Source organism: Dioscorea cayenensis, chromosome 15 (genome assembly GCF_009730915.1).
Source record: "Dioscorea cayenensis subsp. rotundata cultivar TDr96_F1 chromosome 15, TDr96_F1_v2_PseudoChromosome.rev07_lg8_w22 25.fasta, whole genome shotgun sequence".
In the NCBI taxonomy this organism is placed as follows: Eukaryota; Viridiplantae; Streptophyta; class Magnoliopsida; order Dioscoreales; family Dioscoreaceae; genus Dioscorea; species Dioscorea cayenensis.
The window spans coordinates 22,024,634-22,040,875 of NC_052485.1; the positions used below are offsets into that span (position 1 = coordinate 22,024,634).

At 33.2% G+C, this 16,242-nt stretch overlaps 1 protein-coding gene across 1 annotated transcript in view; it reads left to right on the forward strand.

Moving 5' to 3' along the window:
* The first annotated feature begins 6,808 nt into the window (after positions 1-6,808).
* LOC120277810 (zinc finger MYM-type protein 1-like) overlaps positions 6,809-16,242 on the forward strand; it is a 10,887-nt gene continuing 1,453 nt past the window's right edge. The window contains exons 1-2 of the mRNA XM_039284647.1: positions 6,809-6,876; positions 15,997-16,242. The exon at positions 15,997-16,242 is cut by the window's right edge and continues 982 nt beyond it. Of these exons, the coding sequence (XP_039140581.1) occupies positions 6,809-6,876; positions 15,997-16,242 (314 nt within the window). The remainder of the gene's footprint in view (positions 6,877-15,996) is intronic.

Below are 16,242 nucleotides of genomic sequence, written 5' to 3' on the forward strand. Positions count from 1 at the left end.
CACTCAGACATTATATCGAACACATTGCAGGCACAACTCATATAACATAAAATCATAGCCATCATCCAATGATTTTAGGTGTTTAAATGCAACCATTTCCATCATTGAGGACTTTTTGGCAAGAGTTTGATGGATGGCTAGGGTTTTGATAGAAAGTTGAAGACAAGCACTCAAGAACAAGTTAACACAGCTCCTTGGCCCTTTGGGTTCAAGATTGATGCCTTTGCCTTCTCCAATCCCGGAGTCTCCATCACCATCCATTAAGAGAAGTTTGAGGGAGTTTTACTATGATTTCAACCTTGTCTTTGTTTTTGGATTGTATTTAGGTTCTCCTTAATATAAGAGGCTAAACTTTAATCAGTGCCTCGGACCATGAACTTCAAGATTGTTTGTATTTGATTTCCTTGATATTATATTGGCTTTTGAGTATTTTGTGAATCTCCTAAGTTGCTTTATTCTTATAATTTCTAGTGTTAAATCCCTAATTACATATCTAATTGCTATGATTAAGATTAAGAAAGCAATCATGTTTGGTCATACATAGAAGGTAGAGATTGAGCACATGCCTAGAGATAGGGTGTATGGTGCCTAACTCTCCGAATTAGAGTTAAACCTAATAGAGGGATTCAAGGAATGCTTTAATGCAATCAATCATAGGACACTTGTCATTGTCATATGGGATTAAGGTTTATTACCTTTATCAATGGGATCAATTAATTTAGGAATCTCCACAGTCTAAGAACACTCATTCAAAAGCTAGTACAGGAAATCATTGCATAGATGTCTTGAGAAGATAATGTCCAAAGTCACCATCCTATTTCCTTGTCAATCCTTATTTTTCCGTTTCAATTCTAGTTTCATTTACTTTCTCCCATTATGTTTAATGACTTCACTCTATTCCATCAATTAGATAATAGAAGATCAATTAGCATTAGAAGTGTTGATCCCTTTAGATTCGGCTGTCGGACCTTTGGTTACACTTTTCAACTTCTTCCAACTCGTGCACTTATGGGTGTATAAGAAAGGGGCATATCACGTGTTTAGGGAATGCAAAAGATTAGGAAGGAGAAACTCAAGAGTGCAGCCCTCTACATGATTTTGGTGCTTAGAGCACACTATGCTAAAAAAGCACTGCCATGCTCCTTGGTTTTTCAGATCTCTGAACGCCAAATTTTCACGGAAAATCTAGTCCTAGGTATTGCCACCAATTAACACAGGCACAAGGAACAAGAGATAATTGTCATTACTAGTTAGCCTTGTTTAAAACTTGTTACCAACATCACAACGAGACTAGTTGTAGAGGCGATCTTCTATGAAATGTTTTGTATGCCATTCAAAGTAGTAAGATTTTCTTATGAGCATGAGGTTCTTGAGAGAACGCTTGAGAAAAATTGGTTGGCAGGGTAGGCCTAAAAATATACAAAAAACAACAAAGACACCTTTTGATAACATTATTACTCTTTAAGAGGTTGTGCATTCCATGAATAAGATTTTTCCTACCCCCTAGTTTGCTTGTTAAGTTAGATATTGAAAAGGCTTATGACACCTTGAGCGGGACTGCAATTCTCGCCATCCTTTTCAAAACGAATTTCCTTAGTACTTGGATAGGCTGGATTCATGATTGGATTAGTTCTGCCTCCTTCACTTTGATCATTAATAATATGCCTACTAATTGGATCCCTTCTTCTCGAGGACTCTGGCAAGGTGACCCTTTTTCTTCTTATTGCTTTATCTTGGTCTCTCAAAATTTGACCGCTCTTCTCAATTTTGCCATGAGAATTCAAATGATTCTTGGCTTTAATAGCAATCTAAGCCTTAATTTCAATCATTTAATGTATGCGGATAACTTAATTCTGATTACCCATGCTTCTAGGAAGGTTGCCCATAACATTAAGCTTTGTTTATCTATTTATGAGTAGTTAATGGGCTAGCGAGCTAACAACTCCAAGTCTGAGATTTTCCTTCCTGTTCGTTTTCACAGAAGGTTTAGTAAGAGCATTAGTGATATCCTTTCTTTCAATATAGGTTCCTTCCCTTTAACTTACCTTGGAATTCTTATTTCTTACAAAAAGCTGCCCGTCTCTCATTTTTCTTCCATGGTGGATAGGATTAAGCGCTCTATCTCCACTTGGAAACACTCAAACATCTCTTTTGCTGGCAAAACTACCGTCATCAAATTTTCCTTCTTATCTATCCCTCTCTATTACCTTTCAATGTATCCCATTAATTCCGAACACTATCTTGGACAAGATTACTAAACTGGCTAGGAATTTTTTTTGTCCAAAGGGGCGATTGAAAGGGCTTCAACTCAGTGTGTTGGAATGATATTACTCTTAATTGTTCGAAGAGAGGGGGGGCTTTTTATTCAAAATTTAAAGCATTCAAAATTTCTTTGATGGCCAAAAATGTCTTTAATTTTCTTAATGGGCATGATGCTATTTGGGTTGATGTTCTTTATCACAAATATGGGAAAATTAATTTTTGGATTGATTCTACTCCAAGTTTTTGCTCTTGGTTTTTCCGTAGTCTTTGTAACACTGCTCATATTCTTAAACCTTTTATGCTTTATAACTCTATTAATCCGAGTATCTCTTCTTTATTGTTTGATCCATGGTACTTTGAAATTCCAACTTCTTTTAAACCTTCATTCTCTTCATGTTATTTTTGGTGATCATCTAATTAAATGTATCTTATCTTAGCCAAAATAATATTGATTATGAAGTCCCCAATCATTGGATCTAGCATCCTGGTTCTAAAAGTAGTAGAATTTCCACCAAAGTTTACTCACATTTAAATCAGAATATGTGTTCAAATGAGAATTGGAATGGTTGGAAAATGATCTGGCACCTCAAAGATGCTCCTAGAGTGAAATACTTTATTTAGCTTCTTTTCCATGGTAAGGTGAAAACTTATGATTATCTACATTATTTGGGTTTGGAGCGTGAAACTTTGTGCATTTTTTGTGGGCTTCATTTTGAGACAGATGAACATTTGTTCAATTTATGTCCTAAATCTCAATCTATTTGACTACTGGTTGGTGATAGTATTGGAAAGCATATCTCCTTCTCGGATGGTATCACCGCATGAAGTTGGATTAGCTCCCCCCAAGCAGGTTTTAATATTTTTATACAATCTATCATAGCAACCACTGCTTAGTTCATCTGGAAATAGCGTTGTAATTGTTTATTAAATTATTCTAAAGTCAAGGATTGCTTTTTCTCAGACGATGTTGATGTTGATGATAAATTAATCATAATTCTTGTGAGCCCTGCCCCTATTTAATCCTAGCCATTGATGTTATATTTTAATCCTTGCCATTGATTTTCATGTTGTAAGTTTTTTGAAACCCTAGCCACCACTTTGCCTACTTCTGATTTAGTCTCGCAGTTTAAGAAAAAAAATTGAGATCTTCTCCCTCGTCACAACATGGTTACGGTGATGAAAACGAGGAACTCACCTCCATGGGTGCTTGATTTCGAGTTGTTAAGGCAAGATCTGGATTTATTTTTGTTTCTGCTCTTTCTTATGCTTGTTTTTAATGTGATACTAGTTAGGATTAGGGTTTGGTGAGAATGTTAATTCGTTTTCTTTGAGGGTAAGATTCAGAAATTTTATGTTAACATAGCAAAGATCCCTCTATAATTTGGTAGAGATAAAGACATAATTTGGAGGAGATCAAACTAAGGAAATCGTTCATATTTATCTTACTGCCAAATTTCAGAATTTTTTTTATGTGTATCCTGCAAGATATAGGCTCTAAATGCAAGTGCCTTGGATAAGATTTCTTTGCAGGCCTGGGAGGGGTTTTAATTTTTTTTCATGATTCTAGATTCTGAATTAGATATAGAGAATTATATGAAAATTGTATATGTTTATGTTATCTAATTACCTATGAAATTTTAGATTTTATGTATGTATAGTTTGTGAGATATAGTCTTATTAGTATAACTATTTCGGATTTTATTTCTGTGCAGAACATGAAGATTTATGGTATTTTTGATGATCATGGACATTGAATTGGGTGAGCTAAAAAACGTAAAAGTTGTTTCTTATTAAGTTTTATGATTGTCAGTAAAATATAATTGACTTTAGAATTGTAGATTGAGAGATACACATGTTTGAAGGAGATGTGGCTGAATTATAAGTTTGCAGAAATAATTGGAGATTCATTTGAATGCTATAATTTGATTAGTTCTCAAAATAATGTGAATTTCGGATATGTCATAGTCTTATGTATCCCCTTTTCTCAAAATCTTGAATTTTATGATTTGAAAAAGTATATGTGAAGTTAGGAGGGATTTAGTACTCAATGTTCATGTTAGAATCGTTTTTTGCCCTTTTGATTGGATAATTGCTTTTATACCCTTGAAAGAATCTGGATTTCGGAAGTAGAATAATAATTTGATCATTTTTGCTTTTACACCCTTCTGAAATCTCTTTTTGTATTATCCTTGCTCACAAGCCCTTTACCATTGTAGAATTATTTGTGTCTTGAAATCCTTTTTACATACTCTTGCATTTTGTAAATCTATCCTATTGGTGTTTTATTAGGCCTTCTTCCCTAATTATAGGGCATGCCAAAAGTTTTATGGTGTGAGAATTAAAGTTTATTGCTTTAGCGAGTATTAGGTAATTAACCACGTATAAATCCTACTATATATACGTAATATTTGACATTTGTTAAAATGGTAGTATAATTTATTATTTTTTATTTTTTAAAAAAAGTATGATTTATTTTGTTTTTAATATTTGAATTGTCAAATTATATATCAAATTTCAGTTATTTATTTAATATCTGATATTTTATTTATTTCTCATTTATTTCACGAATCTTTTAGTTTATTGAATTTCTGAATAATTATATTTTTTTAATTACGTTAATTATTCATTTATTTGAAAATTTTATAAATTATCTCTTCAAGTTTAGATTCAAAGAATTGGTTTAATTTGATATTATAAAAATGGGATCATGTGATTGCTAAAATTTTGCTTGGTAAATTACTTTATTTTTGCTCAATCTGAATTTTGATAGTTTGTTATTTTGTGAACATGAAGTTTTTTGACATAGAAATTAGTCCCCAATTAAATATGCACTAACCCTGTCATTGGGGGTTAAACACTGACCGTCTCGACATGCATTCTGTTAAGAGACTATAGTTTCACACCGTTCCGTCGGTGAAGAATAACGGCCTCTGATATTCTAGCTTGGGTCACCGAGGGTAAACAACTGAACTCTGATATTCTGGCTCAGGTCACCGAGGGTAAACAAATGAACTCTGATATTTTTGTTTTGACCATAGTTATTAGGAGACATATTGTATTTATCTGAAAATCAGGCTTTATTGGATGTTTTGTTTTGTTTCTGAATTGTACTTTGGTAATTGTTTAGCTATATCATATTATTGTTTTTTTTTATTCTAAATTTTGAGACTTTTTTATGATCCCAATGTTTTGAGTGGTTGCTTATTGGGTTGTCAAGCTCATAATCTGTTGTTAAATTTTTTTTTTCAGGTCAAGAGTTTAATAGCTCACCGAAAGTGAACAAGCAGCAAGCCTGTCCTTGCTCTAGTTGAGATCAAATCTTTGTCTGTTTTGTAAACTCTAAGATCTGTATTCTGGAAGTTTTGTATTTTTTTTTTCGAAACTTAACTTTTGAAACTTATAATATCTTTTAATTATATATGTTTTGTTTTGTAATAGGTTTTGAGGCCTTGCATGCCTATTATGCTATGCACTATGGGTGTGCTGTCGTTTGTCAACACACCAAGTCTAGCAAACCGGGTTTAGGGGGTGACAATTCTAATATGCGAAGTAAATGCTTCTCTATGTTGTTGTCTCCAATCATGTGTTATCTCCGATTATTGCCTTTTTTCTGTTTTATTGTTGTTTTGTCTATTTTAGTCCGGTTTAGTTTTTGTTCTTGTTCATTCTCTATCTCTTTGTTGTTGTTTTGTTCTATCTACCCTTATCCATGACTAGTGGATGTTGCTAGGTTTTTTTTTTTTCTAGTTTCTAGTTTAACGTGCTATTTGTGTTGGTTCTTGTTGCTTTTCTTTTCAATAAATTATGATTTATTCACTTTTTTAAAATAAATAAACAAATAAATAAATAAAAATAATGCTTCTCTATGTTTGTTTTATCATTTCTTTATTTTTCTTCTCCTTTTCAATGTCTTGATAATTGTAACTGTTAGTATGTTTTGTTCATTGGTCCAACAATGTCTTATGTTCATTAAGAAGTAGAGATTGTTATGATGCGGTCTTAATAAATAAACTACGATATGATGTACTGCTCCCTTCTTTTGCAGTATAATAAAGCCAGTTGAAATCAAACTCTCTGATGTCCTGTATCTTGCTGAAGATTGAGTGCAATTTCAGATTGCATCAATACCACAGGTCTTCGCTTTCCGGAGGACTTTCTGCTTATAACTTGCTTGCACTTCATTTCACAACCATTATTTGTGATAAGTTTTGCAGTTTAATTAGTTACATTGAACAATTCCTATTAGAAACTGATGTCTTCATTATTGTTTGTTCATTTTACTTCCATGAAGTCTACTAGGCATATATAATGCAAAAAATGTACCCAAATGTACATCGAGATCTGTGAAGAAAGCGTAGCTTATATTATTGATCTATGAGCTATAATTACATTACATTAGATATACTTCGACACTGCATGACAATACCACACCAAACATAAAGATTTGATAATAAAAAACAATGGTATTTTAAGATGCAATCTTTGATAGCACTGGGCCACTTTTGTTTATTGACTCACTACTCTTCAAGCTCTATCAAATGCTGACATGGGGAAGCTGTCTGAAAGGCCAGTGCCAATCTTGATGGTGATTTTCTTGGAAGAAGGATCCTCAATGTACCAAAGCATGAGTTCTTTCATCTTTACTCAGGTCATCTTTTTCATCTTACCTTTCTTGACAAATGCAGTCACCTCAGAAGCATATAATACTGCTTTTTTGATTTTCTTAGAGGTATGGTCCTTCTTCTTCTTTTGAATTAACCAGATATACCCTGCCTCACAATTATATCCAAACTCCTCTATGTCATCCAATAGAAATAAACCATTTGGAAGACCAATCTCTTCAAGCAGTTGAATGGATTTCTTCTTGCAGAGAGCATCACCATTGTATATCTTAGCACAACTACAGTAGCTCTAAATCATCAGTAATGTCATTGTGTGAGTTTTTATATGAAGTGATTCCTGAGAGCTGATGGATGCAAGCACATAAGAGAGGTTTTGGAGAATGGATGCTTTGGGTGCTGATAGAATGGAAATATCAAGTGTGCTATTTATAGTATTTTACAAACGGCCGCAGAACCACAAGGCGTGAACCCTATAAGCCTACAAGGCCTCAAAACTTGATTCAGAGAAGATAAAAATAAACCAACAAAATTACAAAAAGTATTTTACAACTTAATACTATATAATAATATAAAAGAATGAGTATTTTCAGAAAAAAAAAAAATTAGAGAAAGCGACAACCCTAGTGGAACCATCCTAGTACTGGCTGAACATCACTAGAGTTAAGCACGATAACCTTAGAGTCTAGTACCTGAAAAGATAGAAGAAGAGAGGCTGAGTAACTCGGTCACTCAGTGAGTGGGATGGAAATAGGTGCAAAACTTTCAAACACTTTCAAATAAAGAAGAAGGTTATTCAAACTTTTCTAGAACATCGGTAATTAAAAAAACCACAATTAAACGTTAGGCAAGAAACCATGTACAAGTACAAATACGCAACCATAAGTTTCCAATGCACAACTTTGCAAACACTCTCAATATTGTCATTAACCAAATACGAAATCCAGAAATACAAATCTTGGAAAAATAGAAAATTTTAGACATAATTTCAAACAAAATGTCTCCAAATTTACTATACATAACATATGGTTGTTTATTATTGCCGAACGGATACGGTATCAGATGGCCGTTTATTATTACCGAACGGACACGGAATCAGATGACCATTTACCATCGAACGGACACGGTACAAAACTACAATCTCAATTTTTCAAAAATTCTTGTCGAAAAGGTCAGTATTTAATTCGTACTGATAGGGTTGAGTACAATTCATTTGGAGACTAAAACATTCAAACAAAACTTGTAGAATGTTTACAAATTTTTCTCAAATATTCAAATAAATAGAATTTCAGAATTTCAGAATCCCACTTTAGGGGGAATAAGTAGATAAATGGAAATTAAATACAGAATTTAGTAAATAAATTACCAAGATATGAATACATACCGATCAGTCTCGAAAATCAAGAGTAAAACCATTGTATAACCGAATAAACAAATAAGCGAGATTAAATTTGAGCAAACTAAACAGGGAAAGAACATAACAGGTAAATGCACACTCCAACATATAATTATATGATTGATAAAATCCACAATTCTAACTATTCCAATACATATAACCTCAAGATTCCCATTATCAATTTTGATTACATGCATACATCTACCTCCATGCTTACCAACCTAAACACATATAGAAGCAAAGGTATAATACAAGACATATCTTATTATCTTCCTCATTCAAAATTTCCAATCGCCACAGTATAATTGCAATAGTCTCATTCACAAAATCACCAATACGTCCATCTATTGTCCTTCACAAATACTTCCCAAGAACACAAGTTCTACAACTCTCTTACAACTCAAGCTTGCCAACATATGAAAAAATATATAGCTCAAACACCAAATATTTAGGCTTAATTCCCTCACCATTATCTCTCCATCATTAACATTTTCAATGACCTAATTCTCTCCAACATGCACATCTCCATCACCTTCTTCTTTAATTTATACAACCATAATAATTCCTCTAGCCACACATTCACTTCATTATTGACATAATTTTCACGACCCATCTCACAATCATATGGTCTTTACTTATAATTAATTCTCAAAACGTTACTTTAAACACTTGGCATGCATTAATCAAATATTCGCACAAGAGTTCCAACATAATTAATCATGACCATTTTATATACACCAATCCTCTAGCATGTCCTTCCACCCTAATTAATCATTCTCTCCATCTAATACATAAGATCCACATAATCATCTTGCCATAGATAACAATAAATATAACTCCCAAAGGTCTTAAACTCTCAAGTATAGAGTGAACAAAGTGAACTTATGAAAAGTAAATTAATTAAGAGCCAAAAAATATACACATAATAAAAACCTTCGATGTCAAATAAATCATAAATTACATTTCATCGAGCACTTTACGGCCATCAAACAAACGTCTAGATTAGCATACCCAATTCTATGCCCACATACAACATATACAATATAAAACCTTATATTCCCAAAATTATTCCATTCTAGTAATTCAACACAATCAATGACATAAGATCTCCACATATCCCTACATCTTGATTTGAAGCTAATTTCCTCTTAGAGGCAATTTATAAAGCATCTTGTGTGCATCAACCCAAATTCCATCTCATGAATTCCACATAACTCAAGAATATGACCATTTTACATACATTATTCATCAAGTATTGTTCCTCAACCCAAATCAACCATTCACCATATCTAATACATAAGGTTCACATACTTATCATGAATAAATCATGGTAAGCCTCTCTCCTTAGTTGAATATGTAAAACAAAAAAAAAAATATGAGTTTTTGGCAAATAAAAAAATGATGAGCCAAAAATATATATAAAGCTTTGAACTTCAATAAAATCACCAAATAGATTCATGGAAATCTCTCATTTGAACATATTATCATACTCCATCAAAACACAACCAAAGTTCCAACATAATCATATCAAATCGACACCAAATCAAGCAAATACAATATACAGGAGTCAAAACAGATCAAGAAAATTCGATTAGCCCACTCACTTGAAATATTGTCCTTCCCCCTACTTAAAAGGATCTAGGAAGAAACAAAAAGAGGGGAAAAAAACATGGAGACCAGATCTAGGATTAAGATCGACAATTGCACAAAAATAAAAAAATTTAAGGAAAAGCTAATAATATTTACTTACCTATAACCATCAACAGCCAAGGGTGGAGAAAGATCATAAGGCTAGGGTTTGCAACTCATAGATGTGAGATGGAGTTGGAGGAGACAAAAGGTTGACGTTTTAAACAAACTCTCGGAATGGTACAGTAACGGTTTGTTACAGGAACGGGCCACTACAGCAATGGTCCAAAAAAACTGGGTTCTAACACATAAGGTTGCTGATAAGAAAAGGAATATAAAAGACTTGACCTGGTACTCCTCTCCAATAAGATGTTGCATGGAATCAATGGAAAGTGTTAATGGAGACAGGCTTTAGACCATGTGCATTGATTTATGTTGTATCAAATGGAATTGCAGCTTTTTGGAATTTGTCTAAAAGGGCAGAATAACTTGACTAAGTCTTTCTGTTTTTAATGTATCAATGTTGTCTCACATACTAATTACTAGTTACTTCATTGTTTTCTCTGAAAATAAGTGATAATATAATATCAGCTAACCTTTATTGACTTAATCTTCCAAGCAATTTGGCTACTCATTTAAGTATGTAAGACTCATTTAGCCAACTCTTTTCTTACTCTTCCATCACTATGTATCTATAGGCTTCCATTATATTCTGCTCATCAACCTAAAATCTACCAATCTAAGCTTCTCATCGCTTGTGCTTTGTTGAACTTGCAATTTAAAATGGCTTCCCAAGATGGTTTATTTTTATATTTTAAAGAAAATAAATTACATAACAAATCCTTAGCTAGAACCATAACCCACAGTGATCTAGAACCCTCATGATTGATTGAAATAGGGATGAGCGCTAGCTAGGAAAATGTCTGTTATAATTTCCAAGTTTGTCTGCTAATTCATTCCATTCTCTTGTGATTGATTGAATATTTGCATTGCCAACTTTTATAAGGAAATGATGAATACACTTGAGCTCTTAATTGATTCAGTTGTGAGTATGGACAAAGCATCAATATGGTTTAAGGCTTGGTTCAATCCTGCATAGTCAGTGAACACCCACTCAATCTTCATCAGCTACAACTTGCGGGCTTCAAACAATGCCAACCTCATTGCCACAGAATTCCCCACATCTCTTAATTCCATTGCATGCTCAACGTTCAGCATGAAAACCAGATTCATGTCTCTAAAAACAAGATTACATCTAACCTTGTAGATGAACTAAATGGTTGCAATTATAAGAGGTAATAAATTTGGGATTAGAGCAACTATTGTTACATAACTAATACCCAGAGGACACCCCATTACCAAAATTGATAATAAACCCAAGAAGGTTATTAACTGAATTCCAGATTAATCTAGACTTTGGACAGGTGTGGAAAAGGTGCTCAAAATCTTCCCCCTCAAGGCCATAGAACACACACAGGAAATAGGACCAATGTTAAAGGCATATTTTAACCCTGCTGTGCAATAGCAGCCAAACAAACAAAAAATTCGCTCTAGGTGCCATCTTCAAATTCCACAAATACAGCAAACCAAGTTAAGTAAATGAATCCATGTTCTTGATTGCCATTTAATTAAATAACTGTAAATAATTGATGCAAGATTGTTACTGTTTAATAAAGGGAACCAAACCCAATGATAGTTGCAAGCTGCATCAATTGTTACTTGCTTAAGAACAGGCGAGTTCAAACAGGGGCCAAGCAAAAACCACCAAATTAGCATTGTCAGAACTATAATCATTTATAAAATTAAAAAACGAGGTTGCAAATATCAACATCTATATTGATAACTGTTAGGGGGCGTTTGGTTCACAGTAATTATATATTATCATGGTAATGAGATTACCGTGGTAATGTGATCAGGAATGTTATATGTTTGGGAATGTTGTGGTAATGTGAGATTACCATGTTTGATTGAGAATTTATATTACTGGTAATCTTTCATTACAATGTTTGGTTAATCATGGTAATCACCTCAGTAATATGTTAAATTTACCAAAATACCCTTACATATAAAATTTTGAAAAATATAATTTAAAATATTTAGATAAATAAATAATTAAATTATAATATTAAAAATTATTTTTTCACAATTTTTAAAATACCTTTGTATTTGCCAAAATACCCCTACATATAAAATTTTGAAAAATATAATTTAAAGTATTTAGATAAATAAATAATTAACTTATAATATAAAAAAATTACAATTTTTAAAAATACCTTTGTATTTACTATAATACCCCTACATATAAAAATTTGGAAAACTTAATTTAATGTATTTAGATAAATAAATAATTAAATTATAATATCAAAAATTATTTTTTTCACAATTGTTTTAAAATATCTTTGTATTTACCAAATACCCCTACATATAAAAATTTGAAAAACTTAATTTAAAGTATTTAAATAAATAAATAATTAAATTATAATATCAAAAATAATAAAGGAAAATAAAAACTAGGGAGTGTAATAAGGAATTAGATTAAATGAGTGGGGCATAATTGGAAAAAAAAAAACATTATACATTACCGCCAACTTGGTAATTTGGATGGACACCTATTTTGGTGGTAATCATATTACCATTTTATTTGGTAATATTTCACTATTGATAATCTCACATCACTATCAATATTATCACTGCTAAAGTAACCAAACATGGTAATCTGAACACATTAGCACCAGATTCCAGGTAATGTTTTCACATTACAGCGAACCAAACGCCACCTTAGTTTAAAAGCCAAAGGAATATCAAAGCACTATGGATCACGAATCAAACTGGTGTTGCTAGGGTTAATACACGTAATCCTCATATGCAATTTAATAATATCAACTGTTTTATACAAAGCTTTGAAAGCTAGGAACAAGTAGCAAGAATAGCATTAGTCCAAAGCCTATATTTCCCATACTTGGAGTTCATGATTTCAACCCAATATTTGTTATCAAAATTCAAATATTTAAAGGCATTCTCAGCCATTATGTCTATCTTGATTGCCTTAAGGTTTGTAATACCCAAACTTCAACTGATTGCAAATATTGTCTCATAAGACCTATGAATTGCGATGAAATTTGCAACGTTTTCAATTTGTGTCGCAAATTTTGTGACACATTTGTCAAAAATGTCGCAAAAATTTATGACATCTGAAACGGGACACATTTTATTGTGTCGCAGATTATGTTGCAATTTGTGATTTGTGACACATTTTGGATTTAGTGTGTCGCAAAAATGTATCGCAAATCACGTTTTTTGTTGTATTGTGGTAATGGCACTTTGACCATCAACTCCATGATCTTCCTGCCCATGCCCATGGTGGCTGTAATGCTCACCCTTTCTTTGACCACTTTGACCAAAGTTTGGAAACCTCACGTGTTTCTTTGGGCTAGAAATCTCGTGGCAATTGAGCCCACGTTTTTGTCTTTTCGATCGCAACATTATTGGAGCTATTCGTGATTAGTGAGGTATATTTGTGGCATGATTGAAGAAGGCTTTCTACTCCTTCAAACCATCCTTCTTCTTTATCAGTGGCGGACCTACATGGTCTGCAGCCCGGGCTGGCTGGCCGGAAAATTTTGAAATATCTCTGTTCGGACTGTTCGATGAAGTTTAAACTTGGGTTGAAGTTGGGACGCAGCCCAGGCTATCGATTGTCCAAGTCCAACTGTCGTTGGGTGCAGCCATGAAGGTTCGGAGGATATGGCAAAGAGGCCATGGTTTGGTTGCCGCTTGCCGGCCTGCCACTGAGTCACTGAGTGTTGAGAATGCCGGATGCGCTTGACTGCTTAAAAGTTGAGAAGAAGAAGCCATGACCCATGAGGGCCATGAAGAAGTTGTAATTTAAAAAAATTAAATCATTTCACTCAAGGAGAAACGCGTATTCACTTGCATCGTTTCACTTAAATAAATTGTTTTTCTAATTTTCCTCAAATTCAGAAGCCATTAATTTCCTCCCAAAATTAAAATCCCTAACTTTTTTCCCAAATTTACCTCCTAGCTTCTACCAGGACCACCACCAATTCCGTTCTGCTACTGGCAGCCAAAGTCACCGTCACATTGCCTCACACAAAGTCACAATTTCTTCTCAATCACAAGGCCACTGCACCAAAGCAGACACACAGAAGTATGTTTTCAGACTTTCAGTTGATGCTTTTTTTCTCTACTGCTCAGCCTTCTCTAGTTGCTTGTATTTGTGATAATTCCTTAGCAACAAAGCTTGTAGTAGACTAGCAGACCGGTGTTTTCGTTATCCTTGATTATCCCTGCAGTTTCAAACTGCTGCTGCAATTTAGAAAATAAGAAAAGTAACCATGACCCGACATGCTTTCTTTTCCTGTCATTCCTGATGTGGATGTGAATTTGAATGCTTCATGCTTGCTTACATAAATTAATTATTTGTGGTATGAATTGTATGATCACATGATTCACATCCATGCAACTTTAATTTTTAAAGCTTCTCGGAACTTGGAAGGAATGGATTAAAAGTATGAAATAGAAGAGGTGGGACCGTCATGTTTGATGCTTGCGAGACAAGTTGAGAATGAATGATTAATTAGATGCAAAATTAAGTGGGTCTTTCATGTTTCATCTATGTGCTAACTGCCAAAGAAATACAAAACTTATATATATTAATATATATATATATATAGGGTGAGATAGAGAGTGCTTAGGAAGTGGCCAGTATAGTTGCCAGAGACTATCCATTATAAAAAATTCTTGAAATAGTGCACCCATTAACTTTCTTTTGTGCCTATCTTTCTTCTAATATATATACACATGTGTATCAACCATTGGTTTGACCTCTATGCTTTCTTAGTGCATGTTCTTTATAAGATTAATCTTAATGTAATAACCGAATTAAGTTACTATATTTAAAGATAATTCTTCTTGACCCTCTATTTAATCATAAAAATTGGATTATGGATACCATTATACCAATAGTGTTAGGCATGACATGATACTATAACTTCTTTTGCATTTTTTGGCATTATTTTTTAGTTAAATGGGTCTACTTTGATTCTATGCTTTCTATGCCCTATAGCAATAAGCTATAAGCCTATAACTATCGGAGAATTTATTTATTTTCATTGTTTGTTCTGGTTTTTACCAATATTAAAAATCTTTTTGCTTGATGTGAATCTAAGGCCATGACCTTCTTTTTGAATTATCGCATGTATAATTTAATGGAAACAAGTATTCTATTTTTTTATTTTTTAATTATATATTTTTTAAATTGAAACATAATGGTTATTCTAATATTTTTTAATTTTTTAAATGATATACTTTATATTGTTTTACTTTTAACTAATGTTGCATATGTTCCATTGAAGCAACTAATTAGTTTATTCATCTACTAACTCGAGTTTGTTGAGATTATTGATTTTCAAAATTGTTAATGTGTTGAGATTTTGTATGGTGTAGGTTATTTAATATGGACAAGTTTTTGACTAAAAGACCAAAAAGCACCGAGTCGAGTGTTAAAGATAATAACGCGACCACATCTTCAAGTCCGAAACGAGCAAGAGTTGAGTTTGATCAAAATAACCTAATCGCGGATCCCGGGCTTTGAATGCTGATTGAGAAATATGATGCCAACATTAGAGATGAGGTGAGACGATCTTATGTAGCAAAAGGTCCTTGTCAACCAAAGACTCACAACTTTCCTAAGAAGAAATATGGAAATCAAAATAGGTGTTACAATCCTTCATGGTTTGATTCTTTTCCATGGCTAGAATATAGTGTGGAGAAAATTTCTGCATTTTGCTTGTGGTGTTATTTGTTTAAACCAACAACTTATGGATTCCAAAGCGGGAGGGATGTGTTTTCCAAAACGGGGTATAATAATTGGAAGAATGCAATTTCTACTTTCAGAGATCATGAAAGAAATGTTGCTAGCATTCATAATTTTTCAGTTGATAAATTGGAATTGTTCAAGAACCCACGACAAAGTGTCACACAAAAGATCTCGCAACATAGTCCAGAAATGAAAATTTCTTATTGAGTTAGATTGACAGCAGTTCTAGATGTTGTGCGATTTTTGTTAAGACAAGGTTTAGCTTTTCGGGGGCACGATGAATCTTCAAGTTCCAAGAACAAGGGTAACTTTTTGGAGTTACTCTATTGGTATGGTGCACGTGTTGATAAGATTAACAAGACATTGAAAGCAAATGCTCCCGGGAATAACCAAATGACTGCTCCAAAAATTCAAAAGGACTTGATGCATTCTTGGGCTGAAAAAGTGAGATCGCTCATTATTAAAGACATTGGTGATTGGATTTTCTCACTTATGGT